We start from the raw sequence: 22,461 nt of genomic DNA, 5'->3' as shown, positions 1-22,461 counted from the left end.
GGACATGAAAGAAGCTAGAGTAGTATGCCAGGACAGGAAAGTATGGCGGCAAATAGTTAATAAAAAGAGTGCCAGTAGAGTGAACGACGCCTGAAACAAAGATCTTGGCTATTAATGGACCCAAGTGGGGAAAAGTAGATTATCGATATTATTTTATTGAACAAGTGCATAAATAAATTAATTTCAGATGTTATATTTTGCCGATTACTGGGCAAATAATTTTCCAGAGAAAAGATAAAAAAATCTGCATCGGCCGGGATTTGAACGTAGAGCGCTGTGGCCTGAACGCGTAATTTTTTAACGCTACTCTCGTGAATAGTGGCTTTCCCGGTTCAAATCCGGCCCAAAGCAGATTTTTTCTCGTTTCAGAAAAAAAAAACAACAAATTTTAAACAAAATAGCTAGAAACGATTTGGGTTACTGATCGAATTCAATCTGAATTGATTGGATGAAAATATAATTACTTGGACTACCTAAAATGCTTCAAATTGTCTGGATTAAAAGTCGATTGAACTAAATTAAAAGTGGATTACCTGAATTACTACGAATTATCTGGATTAAAAACATATCAATGTGGATTGAAAGAGGATAACGGCGGATTTGAACTGAATGACTCCAGATTACAACTGGATTACTCTGGATTACATGTGGATTACTTTGAAATAACTTGCATTACTTCCGATTACAAGTGGATTAAATCAGATCAAATTGGATAACTGGATTACACTGGATTACCAGTTCAGATTTCTTATAGATAAGTTATTAAACAAAAAATGAATAATTGAATTTTCAGTCAAGAAAATTAATTTTCGACAAAAAAAAATAACAAATTTTCTACAAAATAGTCGAAAATAATTTGGAATGCCGATGGAAATTACTCAGAATTACCTCGGTTAGTCTGAATTACAATTTAAATAAATGTATTACCAAATTACTTCAAATTACGTGAATAGCAAGTGGATTAATGTGAATTATATATTGTATTAGAAGTATATAACCTGAATTACTTTAAATTACCTGGATTACAAGTGTATTATCACAGATTACAAGTATATTACGGTCGATTAGAACGGGATTACTGTGGATTAAAATTGTATTACTCCGCAATAAACTGAATTACTCTAATTACACAATAATTCATTTTTTAACCAAAAAAACAACAGATCTTCTAAAAAATAGTTAAAAACTATTTCGATTACCATTGGAAATTACTCCAATTGACCTGGATTACTCTGAATTTTAAGTTAATTACTTGTATTACATAATAACTTCAAATTACCTGGATTAAAATTAATTACTCTGGAGCATATGTAAATTAAAACTGTATTACCTGAGTTACTTCGAAGTATCTGGATGACTATTTTATTATGGCGGATTGCAAGTATAATAAAGTGGATTGCCAGTGGATTACTGAAGATAAGAACTGAAAAACTTCAGTTTAGAACTGAATTACTCTGGATTATAAATGTATTAATCCGGATTATATGTAGATTACAAGTGGATTAGCTAAATTACTCCAAATTTGCTGAATTACACTGTATTAGGGTGTGTTACAAGTGGATTACTTATTTTTAAAACTGGAATACTCTAGTTTAGTCGTGGATTACTTTAGAATCGAAGTGAAATACTTCGGAATACTAGTATTACTTAAAATACTTCCGATAATAAATAGATTACTTCGGATTCGAAATTTATTACCTTGGATTGCAAATGGATTACTTCGCATTACAAGTAGATTACTTCGGATTACAGATGTATTCCACCGGATTACACTGAATTTACTGGATTCAATCGGATTCCTATTTCGGCTAAGCTCCGGTCCAGCGGATTACCGGGGGTTTTTACGGATATTTTACAGATCAGTTGTTAACCAAAAATTAAATATTTGGATTCCTTTAATTATTTATCACTATCTTGATTTCAAATGAATTACTCTCAATTATATATGGATTAAAAGTGGATTAACTGAATTTCTGGGAATTATCTGCCTTACGCGTGTATTATTGCGCATTACAAGTAGTCGCTGAATCTGAATCCGGGGTTGATTTGACTCAGCTAGATCGCATTTTGCTCCTAACTTCAACAAAGTGTTGAAAGTTAAACTTTTTCTCACTTTTTTAAGGTTAGGTACGAAATGCGATCTGATTTGGTCAAACCAACCCCGGATTTGGATTCAGCGACTGAAGCTGGCATGTTTGCATGAAGTTATCACAGAACAGACCCAAAGATTTAAAAAAAAATGCAGATTGCATTTCGATCGCAAAATTTATTTTTTTCTGTATGGACTATACGTGTCTTGAAAAGTAATTTTTTTCTTTTCGACATTTTTCAGTTCGATAAGAACTTGTAACGCTTTAACTGCAAACCGGTTGGCTGCATGCAAAAAAAGAACAATTTTGTACAAACAATTTTTGCATCAGATTTCTAAAAAGTACCTTTGATACCCATAATGGGACTTTTGCGGAACTTTTAAAGCAAAGGTACTTAGCGGCAATAGTAGTACATACATAAGTCTTACTGGCTACTGGACCATAATGAGCATTTTCCATATGCATTATTTTTTGAATAGTAAAAGAAAATAATAAAAGAGAGAAGAATTTATGAGCGAAGTCTTGAAAAATACATCCTACATGTTTGGTGCATAAAGAGTTAAAAACGGACCCGCTATTATGGGATTTGAGCGCTTTAAATTAACGATGACCTAGGCATTGACTGACATTTACAACCCGGAGTTCGTTTCTAAACTGATACTGCTCACGGATACGTATAAGGAGGAGTTAAATCTCGAGTTAAACGTTGCCAGTAAATCCAGGGGATATATAACAGTGGATTTATGTTTGTCATAAATTATAATAAACCAAATTTACAGTATCAGACGAGCAATCTATTGTAACCGTAATATTTTTATTATATTTATTTAAAATGTACATTCACCTTCGGCGTCGTTGAATAACTCTCAAAATAACATTATTAAATGGGCGTCAAATCTGTTAGGATCAATAAAATTTCGATGATTAATTTTTGTAGCGAATGATAAAAAAATTAAAATTAAAAAAAGTTAATTAACAGCGGCGGAATATTGGGTAGACTAAGAGGGGTTTATTCGGGACCAATAATTATCTTAAATTAAAAATTAAAAATATTGAAATATAATCATCAAAAGTTATAACAGAATTTACAAATAATTATAACAAGTTCCAGAAATTAAAATCAAATGAAATTTAAAATCTTATTTAACGTCCAATAATCAAGTTAATATGCAGAATTCCTGAAAATAAAACAAAGAATCCAAAGACCAAATTTGGAGAACCACTATAAAATGTTCCTATTGCAATTTCAAAAAGATCCACATTTTTCTAAAAAGAAAAAAAAACGCAGATTGTAGGTAAGTCGTTAATTATGTAGGATTTTATTAATTTTGTTTGTTTGTCAATATTGAATTGATTAATTATTGTACAGAATTCCTAAAAATAAAATCAAAAATCTAGGGACCAAATTTGGACAACCAATCAAATCCTCTTCCTTCTCATTTTTATTATCATAAAATCACAAGAAAAAAATATTTGTGAAAAATAATCACCAACGTTTAGGCTCTCATACAGTAGACTTATCAAAGCAAGAAAAATTTGAGCAGGCAGGAACAGCAATGAAACCAAGATGCTCTCTGTGTGATACCTGAGAATCAAGTGAGGGTCAAAATGAAAACCCATTATAAACATACCTAAAATCTGAAAATTTGACCCTAACCGGATATTTCAGGTATATTTATAATGGGTTTGCAGTTTGAACCTCACTTGATACTCACGTATCAGGCGGAGAGCATCGTGGTTTCGTTGTTGTTCCTGCCTAATCAAATGTTTTTTGGCTTAATAAGGGTGCTTGTACGATTGCCGAAACGTTAATGATAATTTTTTACAAATATTTTTTCATTGTGATTGGATAATAATGAGAATACAAAAGACAAAAGAAATAAAAAAGAGAAGGAAGGGGATTTGGTTGATTGCGTTCTGATTTTTGTTTCCGCTTTTTTATTTTTGTACAAAAAAACCTTTTTTTTTTTTCTTTTTTAGAAAAATTTATATATTTTTTTTTAAATCGCAAAAGGAAAATTTTATGGTGATTATTTAAATTTTGTAGCTGGATTCTTGGTTTTATCTTCAGGAATTCTGCACAGTAATTAATAAATTTAATGTTGACAAAAACCTATTATTCGTCCAAAAATGTAGATACCTCAATTTTTGTACAGATTATGGTGAACATCTCAGAAAAAAATCTAAAAATTTAGGACAATGTACATGTTGCAGATAAAGCTTTCACTTATATTGATTTAGAGTTTTAATATTTTCAATCGATTAGAGATTATTTTCTGGCAACATCAGCAGCATTTACTTTGTCCTATTTTTTAATTGTCTGCTGAGATTTTCACTGTAATTTGTATAAAAATCGAGGTAACTAAATTTTTAAACAGATAGTAGGGTTAAGCTCTTTTCCGGTATTCCGGAATTGATTCTCAGAATTAACAAACAAAAATAGGGATAGTCAAAATAATAAACGGGGGACAATTTGGTAATAAAATAAATCTAAATTTTACGAACAAAGAATTTATATAATGTATGAGGGAAAACATTTCAACACAAAATCGGAAATGGTACTTTAATTAAATTAGCGATTGTCATAAACAATTTATCAGATGAATGTGTAAATAATAATGTTTAATGTATAGATGAATAAGTTTTGTTGCATAGAAAACTTTTTAATATAAAAAAATTAACAAAAAAATTGTTCCTTGGAAACATTTCTATACAGAAAACATCTTTACTATACTCTAGACACTTTGTTTTTTTCTTTTTTTTTTTAATAAGATTTTTAATTGCAATTAGTAAAAATGCGTTTTATAATTTTACTAATACAAGAATTAGAACAAATTAAATTTATTTTTAATAATCTAAGGATAGAATTCTCTTCTCAAAAAAACTTTTCATTTCAGTCAGTAATTTAAAAAAAATGTGTTAGTTAAATGCGCATCCCAGATAAAAAATTAACAAAAGACATTCTTGGTGTACACACATTTGGGTGGAAGTAACTTAAACGGAATTTTTTTTATAATGTTTTTTTATTATAAATCACAATTATTTATTGTTGTTGAGCTGTTATAGGTAAAAATCTGTCTAATAATTTGTTCATAACATCGTTAATTTAATTAGCAGCAAAATATTCAGATGGAATATCAATGCTAGCTTATTTCCAAGAAAATTCAATAGGAAAATTATTATTTTTCTAAAAAAAAAGTTCAACTGGGATATCTGTTCCATATATTTGTTATAAAAAATGGAATGAATTTACTTCTAACAATATTTCGGCATATAAGGTAATTTCTGATAAAGTTTAAATTTGGTTCAATGCAAAGGAAAAGTTTAACCTAGAGAAACAAATTAAAATTTAATAATTGTTGATCAAATTCTTTATAACAATAGCAATTATTGACGTGCGGTGATAAGCCCTTCTTATATATCGATCTAGCATTCAATGTAACAAATTTATTATTTATGTTCTATGAGTACCGTTACAATTATATTAACGTTGATTTCTTTTCGAAAATGTTTTTAAAGATATAAAATCAAATTTTTGAAAATGCTAATTTTTTCACTTTATTTGTTTAAGTACTTGGCACGCAAAAATTAATTTCAAAATCCAAGCTAACCAATTAAAAAAAAACGTATTCCTGCTTCAAGAAATAGAGCATGCAGAGGATTACGAATCGTAAATTCTGGCTTTTCACCAGTTAGCTGTTGGGGTTTTTCCTAAAAAAAAAAACATTATTTACATAGATTGGTACAAGTTCTAGAAATTTTTGTAAATGCTAAATATAAATTTTTAAATAATTCTTCACACGAGAAAGAAATACTGTATCATTAATCGGGCAAAGAAACTCGAAATTCGAGTGGGATAATTAAACAATTGGGAATTGATAGAAAAGAAAGACTAAAGAAGGATATCAGTATTCGGCAAATTACAAAGTGTTTTGCATATTTTTGCACATGTGAGCAAAACTAAAGCAATTGTAGATTATAAATGTTATCTTCAAAAAATATTGTGAGTAATACAAAGTATTTTCGAAACGCTTCCACGCATTTGAAATTACTTCCTTTATCTATCTAAGATCTATACCATAACAAAATCACTGAACAAAGTTAAGAACCTGTTTAGATAGTTTTGATTAAAAATAGCTTTGTGTACTATAAATATTCTTTCTTGCATTATATCATTACTTATGACTGTGTAAATCAATATTCATTATAATTATGTAAATTGGCAAAGAAATTTGAATATTGGGTATATTTCTCACCAAGTGAGACTGCACAATAAATAGGGTGGTCCAAAAAATCATTGGAATTTTTTTTCGAATTTGTATACATCTCTTGCGGAAATTTCTTTGAATCGATACAGAGTATAAATCCATTTTCCATTAAAAAAAAATTATATTTAGAGGTGGCTAATACCCCATGAAGTTCAACGTGCATTTCCTACAAGAAAAAAAAGACATTTTTGTGAATTGTATTCAGAATCGTCAATAATAGGTGGATCGCGTTAAAACTAAATATTTATGTCTAAAATTAGCCATAGAGCCCGAATAAAATATTACTTTTTAAATATCACCCCCATAAGTTTATTTTATATGGTCCCAACAAACCCCCAGAAGTGAAAAAGAGGGTTTTGAAAGATTTTGGCACTAATTTTGATTTTTTTGCGTTTTTCAAAATTAAAAATTGCTGATAGTACATAAAAGACTACTAATTATATTTCTAATTAGATGTTTTCTAAATTTTTTAGCCAATTTATTATTGTTTTTAGCAATTTTCTCTTAGAACAGAGATAGAAAGTCGTGATTTTGTATTTTTTTTCTGAAATTGTTTACATTTCAACCACTCTTTACTTAAATTGCGTTAATATTAAAAAAAATTTAGCAGAAAAAATTGTTTAAACAAGTTATTATTCTTTAGAAATATCTTCTCTTAGACTATTGATATAAAATTGCAGTTTTTTTCTGAAATCTTAAACTTTTCGTCCACTTTTTACTTATTGAGGTAACAATGAATGGAATTTAACAAACATGCTTATATAAACAATTGCTTATTGTTTATAACTATATTTTCTCGGAGTAATGCCAAGTAGTTACGGTTTTTTTCTGAAAATTTTACTTGCCATCCACTTTTCACTTAGTGAGGTAATAATCAATGCACGTTGACAAACATGATTGTTCAAATAATTTATTATTGTTTATTAATATCTTCTGCTATATTAATGCTAGATAGTTGCGGTTTTTTTCTTACATTTTCCCACTTTCGGTCCACCTTGTACTTAGAGTGAGTTAGTATTTAAATACATTAAGCAAAGATAATTGTTTAAACAAATCATTTTTGCTAAGCACTATCTTCTCTTAGATAAGTGATAAGAAGTTGCAGTTTTTAATAAAATCTTAAACTTTTTGTTCACTTTTCACTCAGTGAGTAAGTAATAAGCGCAATAAGTGATGCAAGTTAAACAAAATAGTTGTCTAATGAATTTATTATTGTTTATAGCTATCTTCTTTTATACAAGAGCTAGGAAGATGCATTTTTTTCGGATATGTTTAACTTTGCTTTGCTTTTTTAGTTTTGAATAAATAATAAGTAAACATTCAAGAGAATCGTATTCGAAACAATGTCTTTCTTTTTGGTGAATATATTTTTTCTGAAATAAAATTGATATTTCAAATATGCTTCAAATTTTCGACATTGATGTATGCAATACCAAACTTTTATTTTACACTTTGGAATAAATTTCTTGTTGTAATTAAAAAATGTACAAGTTATTTGCAGACCTATTCCTTTCACCTACTACTAATTTTTCCATTTTTTTGTCTCTTGCGCGAGAAAGTTTTTTTCTTTATATCAAATTTTTTGGGAAAAGAGCAAAAATAATTAACTAAAAACAATACAATACTATTTCAAAAAAGATTATTTTTGAGGATTATTTATTCTTCTTTCACAACTAAACAGTCAAAGTATAACAAAAAAATTGCAGAAAAAAGTAGATTTATAGAATTTGTATAAGAAAAGATGGTTATAAAGAATAAGAAATTGTTTAAATAAGAATTTCTGTTAACTTGCATTAATTATTACCTCACTGAGTGAAAATTGATCAAAAAGTTTTAGAATTAAGAAAAAGCCGCAGCTTGTTATGACTTATCTAAGAGAAGATAGTTATAAACATTAATAAATTGTTTGCATAATTATTGTTGATAAATTTAATTAATTATTAACTCACTCCATGTTAAAAGCAGATGAATATTTAAAAATTTTATTTAAAAATCACAACTTTCTGCCATTATTTAAATTACATATTAATAAATTGTTTGAACGATTAATTTTGCTAGCTTGATTCAATTATTTACCTTAATCTAAGTGGAAATTGGAAAAAAGTGAAAAATTTAGAAAAAAAACATCAACTATTTAGAGTTATTCTCAGAGAATGTTATAAGCAATTATAATAAATTGTTTAAAAAATTGTATTTGTTGACTGTGATTAAATCTTACCTGAGTATAATTGAAAATTAGACACAATTTCAATTTTTTTGAAAAAACACGACTTTCTAACTCTATTCTATGATACATTTTCTAAGAAAAATAATAAATTGTTTAAACAATTTATGTAAACATCTCATTATCAGTATAAAGTGATATTTTCTGTTTAATAAATATTTCCCATTAAAAAACCCCGCAAAACAATCATAATAATCCCCAAAAACTCGCAAAACCCTTTTTTCACTTACATGGTTTTTTGGGACCGTTTAAAACATACCTATGGGGGAGGGGGGGGGGGGTGATATTTAAAATCAATTTTTCATTCGTATTCTAAAGCTAATTTAGAATTTTTTGATTTAAATAAATTTTCGGGTGTTATGCATAAATATTCGAAAAACAACAAATATTGAACCACCCTACTAAAAAAGAAATGAGACGAGCATATGATTACTGATATTTTTCAGCAATGATTTTAGTCTGATGAATCAAAAATTTGGAAACCCCTAAAAAGAATGATAAATCAAAAAACAGGTTAAAAAAAATCATTTCAGCAAAATGCTGTCAAAGAAAAAACTTGATTGGTAAATAATGAAGAACTTTTTAATACAAAACCAAAAGCTATTTCCACAACTTCAAGTTTTAAGAAAACAATTTTGAAATATACGAAAAAAACAAGGGTTGATCAATAATAATAAATATTAATCTATCTAACAAAAAAGAATAACTGAAAAATAAAAAAAAAGATCGAAAAGCTTCAAATCAGAAGATTTTATTCAGGGTGTAGTATTTAAAACACCCACACGTCTAAATCTACCATATCCCCTAGCTAAATAATATCAGATTTCAGAAAGGTCTTTCACAAACACACAAATCTCAAATTTCACTCTTCTCTAATTATACTTAAACCGAAAATTAATCAGTGATGGGTTAGTTTTGTTTTCAAAAGCAACTAATTGTGTCACCGTTACACCACATTTTTCCGATTTAAGAACAAACTTTTCACAAATTTACAAATATTTGAATTTCGAAGTGTCTTCAAAAAAATGTTTCAATTAAATTTCTACATTTTTTATGTAATATAGATATTCTTTTTAATTATGGTAATTTGTATCATCCTCATCTAAAATCCGTAAAAAAATTTTTAAAATGTTGAAATTAAAATTTTGTAACATATTTAAAGTTGATTTAAAAAAAGAACGAACCCTTCTATTTTTCATCAATTTTTTATTGAATTTGGCTTTCTATAAAATGGTAACTTATAATGGGGCTAAACGATTTTTGCTTCTAGGAGAATTTTTACCATAAAACTAAATTTTCAAATTGTTGTATACGATGAAAGATAAAAAAATACAAGTTTGCACATGTAAGAAATTAAAAAAAAATCTGTTGGCCTTTTGTTATATTTTGCATTATTTACTAGAAAAAATATTAAAATTTTTTTTTTAATTTCGTATTATTCACAATCATTTAAATAAAAAGATATTATTTTCAAATCTATTAAATAAGAAACTCAAAATATCAACAAATATTTAAATAATTTTTGTTCAATTAAAGAACTTTATAAATTATAATGTAGAAAACTTCTAAATTTCGGCAATGCCATGTTAAATACTTTTAAAGCTTTTCCTTCTTGATAACTTTACTTCTCGGAAGGTGTGGTTCAAAGTTTGAAGTTTTTGGCATAATTATTTATAAGGTTTCTTAATAAAAAATAAATTGTTTTGCTATTTTATTATGATTTCATTTGTTTTATTTAAGAGACTTTTTAGTTATTTATTTTTTCATTCTTTTAGTATTTAATAAAGTTGTTTTTCAGTTCTTAAATTTTGTAATTATTTAAAAAACATTTATATCGATATAATAATTGCGATAAGCACGAAAACCGGGATTTTTCCAGTTTTCATCTTCAATTTTTCGGTTTTTTGTTGATATTGAATTTTTGTGGTCAAAAATTATATTTTTAATTTTCTTATTATTAAAAATATTTTTCATTTTATTTTTAATTTTTAAATTATTTCTTTGATTTCTTTTTAACTTTTTCAGATTTCAAAGCTAATGAAAGTTTTATCTGAAAATTTCTTTTTTCACTTGCATCATTTTTATTTTAAGGAATGCATAAAACGGTATCTTTTCGAATTATTAAATTATTTTTATTGTTTTTGTCTTCAAACAAGACATTCTTTCTTAAAACATTTTTTTCGTATAGGATTTTATTTCTGCAATATTCAATGGAATTTAAAACTTTATTTTTTATTTTCTGCTAGTACAGTAAAGTTATCCTATTGATTTCATGCGATCTAAAGAAATTTCGAAGCCGACAGAATTTTTTGCTTGAAAGAATAATTTTCGAATTTTCTTCGTAAACGATACAAGATATCACAAAAAAACAAGAGGTATTTTTTATAAAAATTTTTAGAAGTTCGAACTTTTTAGTTAAAATTTTTTTTTATCTTCCGTTATTTCTTCAAAACATTCTAATAGAAGACAAAATAAAAAAATGGCTAAAAAATGTGGATTTTTTAAAAATCGACCTCTTATATATTTTTAAACAAATCGTCGCCACTCTGTTTATTTTCAAACTTTTTCAAATTTGCTAATGGATTCTAAAAGAACGGTAAACGTTACCAGAATTTGAAAATAAAATTTTTATATCTAAAATAAATAAAAAATTGTAGAAATTCAAGTAATAAATTACTGTTATTAAGAAAAAAAAGTCAAAATTCAAATATTTTAAACTTTAAGTACCGAACTAGATAACTAACATTTTGATTTAAAATAGGATTATTTACATAGAAAAAATTAGCAACAATAAGCAAAATTAATTTTATTTTTATTGTTTTCTCCAGATTTTGAGCAAAACAATGAATCACTCTGTGATATTGCGATTTTCAATTCTGATTTTCTCGTAATAGAATCCTTTTTGCGATCAAAAATTTTCTACTGACACTGACCATTCCCATGTCTCAGTAGAAAATTTGTATCATTACAACAAAATTGAAGATTTGTTTTTTAATCACTATCCAAAAACAATTTTGAAAACCCATCAAACTGAAATTTCAAAATTCTCCGTCGATTTTCTCGAAATTGGCTTTATTTTTTACATCAAAATTTTTTTACCCGTATTCAGAAACTTAATATCTCAAAAGCACGATTTTATTTTACTTCTAAACCGAACATTCAAGTTTTTTATCGCAATCAAGTTTGGTCCAATTAAGGTTACTATTATTTTGAGATTGTCAAGTATCACATCCGTTTCCTCGATAATTTTTATTTTTATCAAAGACGTTTGTCCTCAATTCGACAATACTTTCGGGCGTGGATATTTGCTTTATCTTTAAAAAATGATTTCAATTTTACAAAATGTTCTTTAACTCTTTTTGAAAATTTCCATTTTGTTGGTCATTAGTTATTAGTATTAGTACTGACATCCTTCAGTTACTGTTACTGAAAAAGAGCTGACTAGTGACTTATTTAAAAAAATAAATTCTTTATAAAAAAAAATTTAAGAGAAGGGTCAAAATATCTCAAGTGTGCCACATTTAAATCGATAGTTCTATTTGCAATCAATTTGTACAGTTTTAGATTCGTTTCTATATCAAAATAACTCCCCTAAAATATTTTTGCAAGAAATTTTTTTTTTAAGTTATTAGCAATCAAAGTGCCTGATCAATTTTTTTCAAAAATGGATTACTCGAGAACGGTTCATCGAAATTCAATAACTGAGTTATGAAATTTATTGTTACGAAGTATACTTCACGCTGAAAAATTGTTCGGTATTAAAAAACATTTTTTTATCGTTTAAATAATCGTCATAGTTTAATCTTCAACAAAGTAAACTGAAATTTTCAACCAAGAAGATTAATTTTCCAGAAAAAAGTATTTTTTAACAAATCCGTTTAAACATTCAACCTAGTAGTTGAATTTTAAACCAAAAAACATAAAATTTCAATAAAAAAATGTAGTAGTTGGTATTTAAATTAAAGATCTCCATTATTTTAAATACCAATGACTAAATTAAAAAAAATGAAAATTCATCTTTTTGGTTTAAAATTCAACTACTAGATTGCATGTTTAAACCAATTTGTAAAAAAAAAACACTTTTCTTTTGTAGAAAATTAATCTAGTTGGTTCAAAATTTCACTATACTTTGTTGAAGATTAAAGTATTTTATTAAAAATTCAGTTTTTGTGTTGAAGTTTCATTAGTTCAGTTAAAAATTCATCTTTTTGTTGGGAAAACTTGTTTTATGGAAGAAAATTATATTTCTTTAAATTAATAACTAATCTTTTCAATGGTTATTTGACTAATCGCATTTTTTTAAAATTCACATGTTTTGATTGAAACTTCATCTATTTGATTGAATACTTAACTACTCTCTTAGAAAACAATATTTTTGGTTGAAGATTCATTTCTTTGGTTGAAAATTCATCTATGCTTAACGATATCTATGCTCACGATACTTTGTAGAAAATTGAACCACTTGATTAAGAATTCATTTTTTCATGAACGTTTATCATTTTAGTTGAAAATTCGTTTCATATTGTACTGAATATAATACACGCAATAATTTTATTCAAAATAATTTATTCTCTAATTATGCCCCTAATCCTTGGCTGAATATTGATCCAAGTTATTTAAAAAAATCATTTTTTTAAATTTAGCTTTATATTTTTTGTTAAAAATTCACCTATTTTGTGGAAAATTGAACTATTTTGATAATATTATTATTTTCCTAAATTGATATTTTTAACTAAAAACTTAAACATTCAACTTTTGGTTGAAAATAGATTTTTTTAGTTGATAATGGATCTATTTTGTTGAAAATTCATTTTGTTTGGTAGAAAATTAATCTTCTTAGTTAAAAATTCATCTTTTTGATTAAAAAATTAACTATGCCCGGTAGAAAGTCGAACCACTTGATTAAAAATTTATTTTCTTAAGAAACATTTATCATTTTAGTTGAAAATTCGTGTCAGCGAGGTCACAAAAAAAAAAATCAATAACTTTTAAACTACTGCAAAATACAAATATTTTTCACCAAAATTTTTGGAAGAGATTGTAGAATCTATTTGAACGTGGACGAATTCTTTCACAGGCGGTGAAGTTTAATTAAGTTTTAATTGTTTGAAATAAAAAATCAGGAACTTTATTGTTAATAACTTTTGACAAAATAAATTTTTCGCAAAAAGATTTTAGGAAAGTTATTTTGATATAAAAACCAATTGAAAACTGCATAAATTGATTGAAAATAGAACTATCGATTTAAAAGTGGCACGCTTGAGTTATTTTTACCCAGAAAGCAGTCACTTCCCATCACTGAAATTAATTCTTCCATAGTTGGCGTTATCCGATAGTCTATTATCCATATCCTCGTCCCGTTAAAAAAAGAGGAGGATAAAAATGTCTTAAAAGATATTCGAGTAAATTGAACAATTAAGTGGAGGTAGATACCTGCCGAATGATGAACAGAATATGAGAATCGATAATGGTATATCGACCCAGCCAGGAACATGAAGGTTGCCTTCAATTTTCTCTGGATCTAGAGCACCTTTGATTCATTATCTTGTGATGATGAGAAAGTTGGAAACTTACTGCAAATTAGACGACCATAAAATCCAGAAAGTCTGCAACTGTAACTGCCATCATCTCTCGAACATCCATTCAGTGAGTTTTCTGATAGTTCAGCTGCCATCTTCCAGTCTTATAAAAAAAAAATTTTCTCTTCTTTAAAATTGATTTTGGACCTTATCATTCAATATCTTGATCATATATTGAAGAGGGTTCCTGAATTTATCGTCCTGTAGTATCTGAAACAGAAAAAGTTTTCATTTACCACTGGAACACGATAACCTTTAGAGGGTAAAAGGATTTATCGACGGAGAGCAAGGCGAGATTGCTAACTCGGAGAGCCCTTCCTTATCGACATTTTGGAAATCTTTATTATCCTTCGTAAGAAAATTAAGGTACAATTAGGCAAAATAAGTCAGCAATTAGTAAATAAAAATAATTAAATGAATGAGTAAGCAAGGTCCAATAAAATACTAATTAGGGCAAAATAAGGTAAAATGATTTATCGACGGAGACCAATACGAGATTGCTAACTGAAAGAGCCCTTCCTTATCGATATTTTGAGAATCGGTATTATCCTTTGTAAACAAGTTCAAAACCTGCGATTCAAATTTTATATCTTTTGTAAATAGTGTTCTAAAGAATTTAATTTGAATTAATAATAATAAAATTATTTAAATTTCGCAGAAAAATGTATATCTTTAAATTAAAAAGTGCGCTGAATTTAAATTGTAAAAGAATTCAAAGTAGTAGAAAACACATTCGCATTACACAGGGCCTTATTCAGGGTTTCTACAATGTCCCAATTTCTAAATTCTTCTAACTAAGGTCAACCACACAAAGCTAGAAAATAAATAATATTAATGCAAAAAAAATTGTTTTTCCATACATTTCAAACACTTGTTAGATGAGTTTTCAAATATAAAATATAAAATATAAATTTGTTAAAAAAGAAAATAATTTTTAACTAAAATGATAAATCTTCCACTAATAATATGAATTTTTAACAAAATAGTTAGTTGAATTTTCAACCCAAAAGATTAATTTTCTACAAAAATGGCCCATTTTCAACAAATTATATGAATTTTCATTTTAAAAAGATCCATTTTCAACCAAAATGAGAATAGTTCAGTTTAAAGTTAGAAAACAAAATTTCAAACAACAAAAAACGAGTTTTCAGCAAATTTGAAATAGGAGTTACATTTTGTACAAAACAGATATTTTTTTAACTAAAAAGAAAACATTCCCATAAATTAGGTGAATTTTTCACAAAAAGTGGAATAGTCAAAGTGAATTTTCATCTAAAATGATAAACCGTTAGCTATAAAAAAATTCAGTTTTGTTTAAATACAGAAGTTTTAACTTAAAAGTTAAATTTTCTACCCAAAACAAAATACTTACATTTTCAGATAGTGATATAAATTTTCAACCACTAAAGTTAATTTTTAACAAAAAAATGTATTCTCAACAAAATAATTCAATTTTTTCTACGAAAAACAATACAGTTTCAATTAAATATATAAATATTCAACTAAAATAGTAAATTTTCAATCCAAAACTAGAATAGTTCAATTTTATATTTCAAAATTTTATTTTTTTTTATTTTAAAATTAAAAATTTTTTATTTTATAGTTCAAAAAAGTAATTTTAAACTAATTTTTTTTGTAACCAAAGAAATGAATTCCTAACAAAAAATAGAAGTCAAATATGATAGCAAACAGAACACTTTTTAAAGAAAAAGAAAACATTCCCATCAAAAAAGATAAATTTTTCTCACAAAAAAAGAATAGTTAAAGTGAATTTTCAACTAAAATGATCAATTTCCAACTAAAAAATATTCAATTTTTAACCAAATACATGAATTTTTAATTAAAAAGATAAATTTTCTACCAAAAATAAAATACTTAAATTTTTAGACAGTGAAATAAATTTTCAACCACAGAAATTAGCTTTCAAGCGAAAAGAATAATTTTTTATTAAAAATATAAATTTCCGAGAAAAATGGAACAGTTACATTGGTGCAATATTAAAGTCCTTTTTGGTTAAAAATGTCAAATAACACGAATTTCGTGAGAATCCATATTTTTTAGTTGAAAATTCAACTACTCAGTTGGAAGTGGAACTACTATGTTAAATTTTTTTTTATAATTGATCATTTTAGATAAAAACTTTTTTCATTCAAAATTTATCTTTTTAAGTTAAAAATTCGAATATTTAGTTTAAAATTCCTGTATTCTATTGCAAATTTTAATTTAATGGGAGAACATTTATTTTTCTTGGTGACTAATTTATCTTTTTGGTTTGAAATTCCTTAGAAAGTTGAAATATTTGCTTGAAAATTAATGTATTTTCTTAAGAATTCATCTACTTTGGTAGCAAATTCATCTTATTGGTTAAATATGTTTTTTTTTTGTTGAAAATAAATTTGTTTCTTATTTAGAATTAATTTTTTTAAATGAAAATGTAACTGGTAGATTTTTTGTCGAAAATTTCTCTTTATTGGCAGACATTTAATTTTCTTCATTAAATAATATACTATTTCATTAAAAATGTACTTCAATTTTATTGAAAATTATTTTTTTACTGAAAATTCAACTATTATTTTTTTGTAGCTGGAAATTTATCTGTTTTAGCTGAAAATTCAACCATCTTTTTAAAATCCGTATTTCAAAAATCAATTAATTTGGTTAAAAATTTAAATAGCTTGTTAAAAATGCATTCCTTTTTAGTTTGAAAATCTATTTTACTGACTGAAACTTCATCTATTTTATTTTTTGTACAAAATTTATGTTTTTAGTTGAAAATTAAATTTTTTTAGATGAAGATTCATCATCTTACTTAAAAATTCACTTTAGCTATTAGATTCTTTGTTGAAAATTTACCTTTTTCGATACAAATGTAATCTTTTTCATACAAACCCATTTTTTTTTTAATTTATTTTTTTACTTTAGAGTTTATACATTTTATTGAAAATGTATCTTTTTTGGTAGCAAATTCAACGTTAGGTTTTAAGATTAAATAATTTTGTTGCGAATTTTTTTTCTTGAAAATTGATTGTCTTAACTAAAGATTCAATTCTTATGTTTTTGGTTAAAAACTAATTTTTTTGGATGAAAAAAATTATTTTGTTGAAAATTGTTTTTTTTTGGGTTTTAACATTGATTTTTCTAATATTTTCACTATTCTAATTTTGGTTAAAAATTAATATTGTTTAAATAAAAAATCATGTATTTTGTTAAAGATGAACCTTTTTGGTGAAAAATTAATATTGTGGGTTGAAAATTCAACTAACTATTTGGTTAAAAATATATTTTTTCGGTTAAAGATTCATCATTTTAGTTAAAAATTTATAACATATTTTCCATTTTATTATTTATATTTTATTATTTAAATTTAGCGCATTTTCCAATTTGAAGCGATACACTTTCACGCGAAATTTAAATAATGTAATGATCAATAATAAAGATAGAAAGTACGATTTTTAAAATCTTAATTCAAAATGTTCATTAATTTTAATTAAATTCTCAAAGCGCACAAAGGTCAAACATATTGTCGTGCATATTCTCATAAGCTTTCGTATAATAAAAAAATTTCGCGTGCAATTAATTTTTCTTTTTTAATTTATTTAAAGAATCGTTGTTTACAACTTTGTTTAAGTTGACAAGGATACCGTTTTTATAAAAATATAAATAAAAAATATATTTATAAAACTATATTTTTTAATTTTGCAAAAACTGAGGAGTAATTTTGACACCAAATGGAAAAATTTACCAAATTTTCATTTTTAATTCAGTGCCTCAAAAAAAGAACAACTTCAAATTTAAAGCAATCAAAATTCAATTTAACATATAATTATAATATAAGTACGATTACTATAGTTTCCTAAGTTACATTTTTTTCAAAAATAATCAGAGCTCACAAATAGTTAGAAATGATAATAATATAAAGTAAAAAAAATTATAGGTAGAAAAGGGGAATTTTTCGGAAAAGCTAAATATGTTGTTGTGTGTTTTTGGACACCAAGTGGTACTATTTTAATTCTTTTTAGGTTTCGAGATTAGGGCATTTTTAGCATTGTTCAATTTTTTAATCTCTTAGGAGTAGAACACGAGGGTGCTCCAAAAGAGCTAGGTGAATGAAACTTTTTTTGGTATTTCCGGACATTATATGGAACTACAGTGAAACTCTTTAATAGCTCTCCCTTCTATAGCCCTTCCGAGAATTGAGGCCGTGCCGCAAGTAGGTGTAACAGGAGTTGCGCGGTGTGCGCGAGATATGTGGCTGTCACTCAGGCGAGCACTCAAGCATGAAGAAACAAAAGCGGAGCGGGTTATAATGAGTTAGTTCCCACCCACTGTCAGCCCAAAAATTGGCGCTATAGAAGCGTTTCACTGTATTTAAATTCAGCAAATAATAGGTTCTGAGGTTAAGGCATCTTCAGGTTTTTTCCTCGATTTAAAAAACATTCGAATAGTAGAAAAGGGGGTTGCTCCAGAAAAGCTAGGCAGATTAAACTTTTTTTAGTATCTTTGGACATAAAATAAAATAATTTAAATTCATATAATTTTAGATTTTGAAAAAGGGTCTATTTCAGAATAGCCAAGCGGGTGAAATTTGTTTCAGAATCTTTCGACATCAAATGGAACTATTTGAATTTATAAAATTTTAGGTTTTTGAATTGAAAATTGTTTTTCGACTTTTTAATATGTTAATGTTAGGAAACAGTGGTGTTCCTGAAGCGCTAGGTGAGTGAAACTTTTTGGGTGTCTTTTGACATTAAATGGATCTATTTTTGAAGGAATAACATTTTAGTTTTAGAAGTTAGAGTATTTTAAAATTTTTCCTATATTTCCTATATTGGCGGAAGAAACTTTTATCGGAATATTAGGATACAAATAGAACTCTTTAAAGTCATAAAATATTATTTAAAAACATTTTTTGATTACAAAAAATTTTAATGTTAAAAAACTGTTCGGTTCCAGAAGAGCTGGACGGATAAAACTTTTTTTCGTATTTTTACTGTTTAAATATTTTATTTGTAGAAAACGGGCCTGCTCCAGATAAGCTCGTTAAATTGAATTTTTTTCGGTATCTTTGGAAATCAATTGTAGCTACTTAAACTCATAAAATTTTATGGTTTTAAATTTGTCGACTTTTTTTGATTTTCTCATATATTAATTGTAGAAAAAGGTGGGTGTCCGGAAGCGCTAGGAGGATAAAACTTGTTTGGGTATCTTCGCACATTAAATGAAACTATTTTAGGCCTTAAAATTTTAGGTAATGAAGTTAGGGCATTTTCAAAATTCGAAATCATTAAATTTTAGGTCTCGAAGTTAGGATATTTTTAATTTTTTCTTATATTTCAATCTCCTATTTATAGGGGTTGACATCAAGTGCGTTATTCAAGATCGAAGGGACCTTTTTGGCATCTTTTTGGTTTATTCCGGAAGTGCTAGTTTCAGTCATACGATTTTATGACCAACGCGAAATTTTTTCTTAATTCTTTTTTTGTTGTTGTGAACGTTGCAAACTTCAACAAAGTTAAAAATCCACAATCATTTTGAGAATTTTTCTTAAATTTTCCATGATAACCACGATAGTGAACAGACGCTGTTTTTTAAAATCAATTCACAGAAAAAATGGTGCTTTCAACGGTTATTTTGTCCCCCTAAAGAACGAAATACATTAAGATGCAAGCTCACCCGAGAAAATAATACCGGGCAAAGAACCTTCCGTAAGGGAGAAGATTTTTCTATGAACAAGGGCTTTATTCCATAGAAGTCGTGAAAAGAATAGGGCTAGGTCATGGATGAACAATAAGATCATCTATCCTACTATCCAGAACTTATCCCCCTGACTTTTATTTCGAATCTATTTTCCTCCTATTCTATTAAACAAAACCTTTTGTTTACGAATATTTTTTACTGAGGGGCATTCTGTACATAGCCCAGAAAAAATGTTTATATATAGCTTATTTTCATTTTTTCCAAGAGAGACAGTTTTGAGTAAAATAATCATAAAATGCCGCACAAATTTTTTTATTTAATTTAAGATGAAAAATAAAGAATTCGAATATTTTTTTCTGGAACGCTAAGTGAAAATCGCTTTTCATAAATATTGAGTAAATGGAAAAGTTTTGTGTGTCAGGGTACTCGATTGATTTGAATAAAACGCAAGGTAACAATGAACTCGAGTTACAAAGCTCTTTTCTGTTATCCTGAAAACTGTCCCGGTTCCGTAGAAGTTCTGTATTTTTTGTAAAGGAAATTCAATATGAAAAAAAATAATCTCGCCAGCAAAATTCAATTTGGTGACAAAATGATTTGTAAGGGTTTGAAAATAACTTCATTACTTGCTGAAATCATTTCTCAAATGAAATTCTTTATCCGGTTAAACCGTAAAGTCGATCAAGGTCTTCGGGAAACTCACGGTTTGATGTTTCCGAAGGAGTTGCGCCGGCATCAGAATGAGCATAATCGATATCTTTGGGCACTTGTGAAATTACAATTAATTTCCTTCTGAGGTACACTTATAACTGATCTGAACTTTGGAAACACACAGGATCAAAGCGTACCAAGCTTAATACAGTATGAATAGTTCAATCTATCGATATTACAATATTATTAGACGTACTTCCTAATTTGCGCCCACTCACTTAATCCTTCCCTTCCATTCCATTTCACAACTTCTTCCTCTAATACTTCCCCCTCTCCTCAGTTCCCAGTTAACACTTCCTTTCACCTAGTTCCCTTCACCGACCATCATTTTCCTTTCCTACTCGCCCTAATCTGTAATAGTTTACCTACTTCCCCTTTTATTTCTCCCATTTTCTCCTACACACCCACTCCTCACTGCCACACCACTTATTTCTCTACCCTAACTCTTCCTAATTTGTCTACCCGAACTATCACTTCCTTCCCTCTACTCACCCTAGTCTCTAATAGTTACATCTACTTCCGCTCCTATTATTTCTCTTCAGTTCACCTACACCCCGACTCTTGCTTCCACTGCCCTCATCACACTAAAATTAATTACCCTAATAACCAATCACATATACTCCTTTCTATTCCTTATGTTACCTCACTTCTACACCCCTTACTTCTTCTATTTCCACTTACTTCATTTCCCTTCACTTCCCATACGAGATTGAATCCGGCGTTCGATACGAGGTTCAAGACAAGATCCGAGGCGAGATTTGAGATTATATTTATGAAGAGATTCGAGAATCAAGTCGAAATTCAAGACATGATCCGAGGCGATACGCGAGAAAAGATTCCAGACAAAATTCGAGACGAGATGAGCTAAAATGAGCTATACACAAGATACATTACCGTTTTGAGAGGGGATGCCTCTCTTTTCCCCCTTTTTCAAGAATCCCGCCCCTCCTGCCTTTATCTTATTTTTTGGGGTAAATGTAAACTCAATTAATAGAAACCAATAAGAACATCCAATTATTTTTACTTAAAAGTTTTTTTTTAAAGACTTATATTATTGTTTAGGAATTCGTTTTGTTTGGTTAAAAATTCTACTATTTGGATGATTTTCGCAACTTTTGTTGAAAATTCTTCCCTTTTAGTACAAAATTAATCTTATTGGTAAAAAATGTATAATTTTTGGTTAAAAATGCAACTACTTTGTTCCAAATTAATATTTTTGTTTTGAATTTCACTATTTTTCATTTCAAATTAAACTTTTTCTTGTTAAAATATGACCTATTGCGTCTTTTATTAAGAATTATTGGCGTTTTTGGCTTCCGAATTCTGAAATTTCATAGAAAATTAAACTATTTCATTGAAAATAAAGTTTTTTGTTGAAAGTTGATCATTTTCGTCAAAAATTAATTTTCAACAGAACCGTTGAATTTTCGACCAAAAATGATAAATTTTGCACTAAACAGTTAAATTTTGAAAAAAAAATAATTTAAATTTTGGCAAAGTAGTTGAATTTCTAACCAAGAGTGAAAAAATAACTTTAAACAAAGCAATTTAATTTTTAATCAAGTGGTCTAATTTTCAAATAAAAAAGATTCAAGTGAACTAAATAGTTAAATTATCAAACAAAACGATGATTTTTTACTAAAAAGATTACTGTGTCACTATAAAACACGATTTTTCGGCAAAATAGTTGACTGGTTTAATCTTCTATTGAAATAATTTGAATTTTTCATCAAAAGTGTGTGTTTACCAAAAAGTTTAATTTTTGTAACAAACATATAATTTTCAATGAATTCGAAAATTTTGCTAATAATTTTGATTGGCAAACGTACTGAACGTAATTTAATTTCGTAACGTTACTTCCACAGACCCTTTCTCCATAGTTCCCAACTATA

General features: G+C 27.2%; 1 protein-coding gene across 3 annotated transcripts in view; it reads right to left on the bottom strand.

Moving 5' to 3' along the window:
* Positions 1 to 22,461, bottom strand: part of LOC117175914 (growth factor receptor-bound protein 14-like) — a 1,501,030-nt gene that overhangs the window by 1,179,399 nt on the left and 299,170 nt on the right. The window contains exon 4 of one of the 3 annotated variants that reach the window (XM_033365756.1): positions 14,157 to 14,371. In XM_033365756.1, the coding sequence (XP_033221647.1) occupies positions 14,157 to 14,256 (100 nt within the window). In that variant the 5' untranslated portion in view covers positions 14,257 to 14,371. Of the gene's footprint in view, positions 1 to 14,015; positions 14,372 to 22,461 lie in introns of those variants that run through there. The other 2 variants (XM_033365759.1, XM_033365761.1) reach the window with 2 other exon arrangements.

This window comes from Belonocnema kinseyi, chromosome 7 (assembly GCF_010883055.1).
Source record: "Belonocnema kinseyi isolate 2016_QV_RU_SX_M_011 chromosome 7, B_treatae_v1, whole genome shotgun sequence".
In the NCBI taxonomy this organism is placed as follows: domain Eukaryota; kingdom Metazoa; phylum Arthropoda; class Insecta; order Hymenoptera; family Cynipidae; genus Belonocnema; species Belonocnema kinseyi.
Note: the sequence above shows the minus strand (reverse complement) of the source record. Positions and strands in the feature narration are given on the sequence as shown.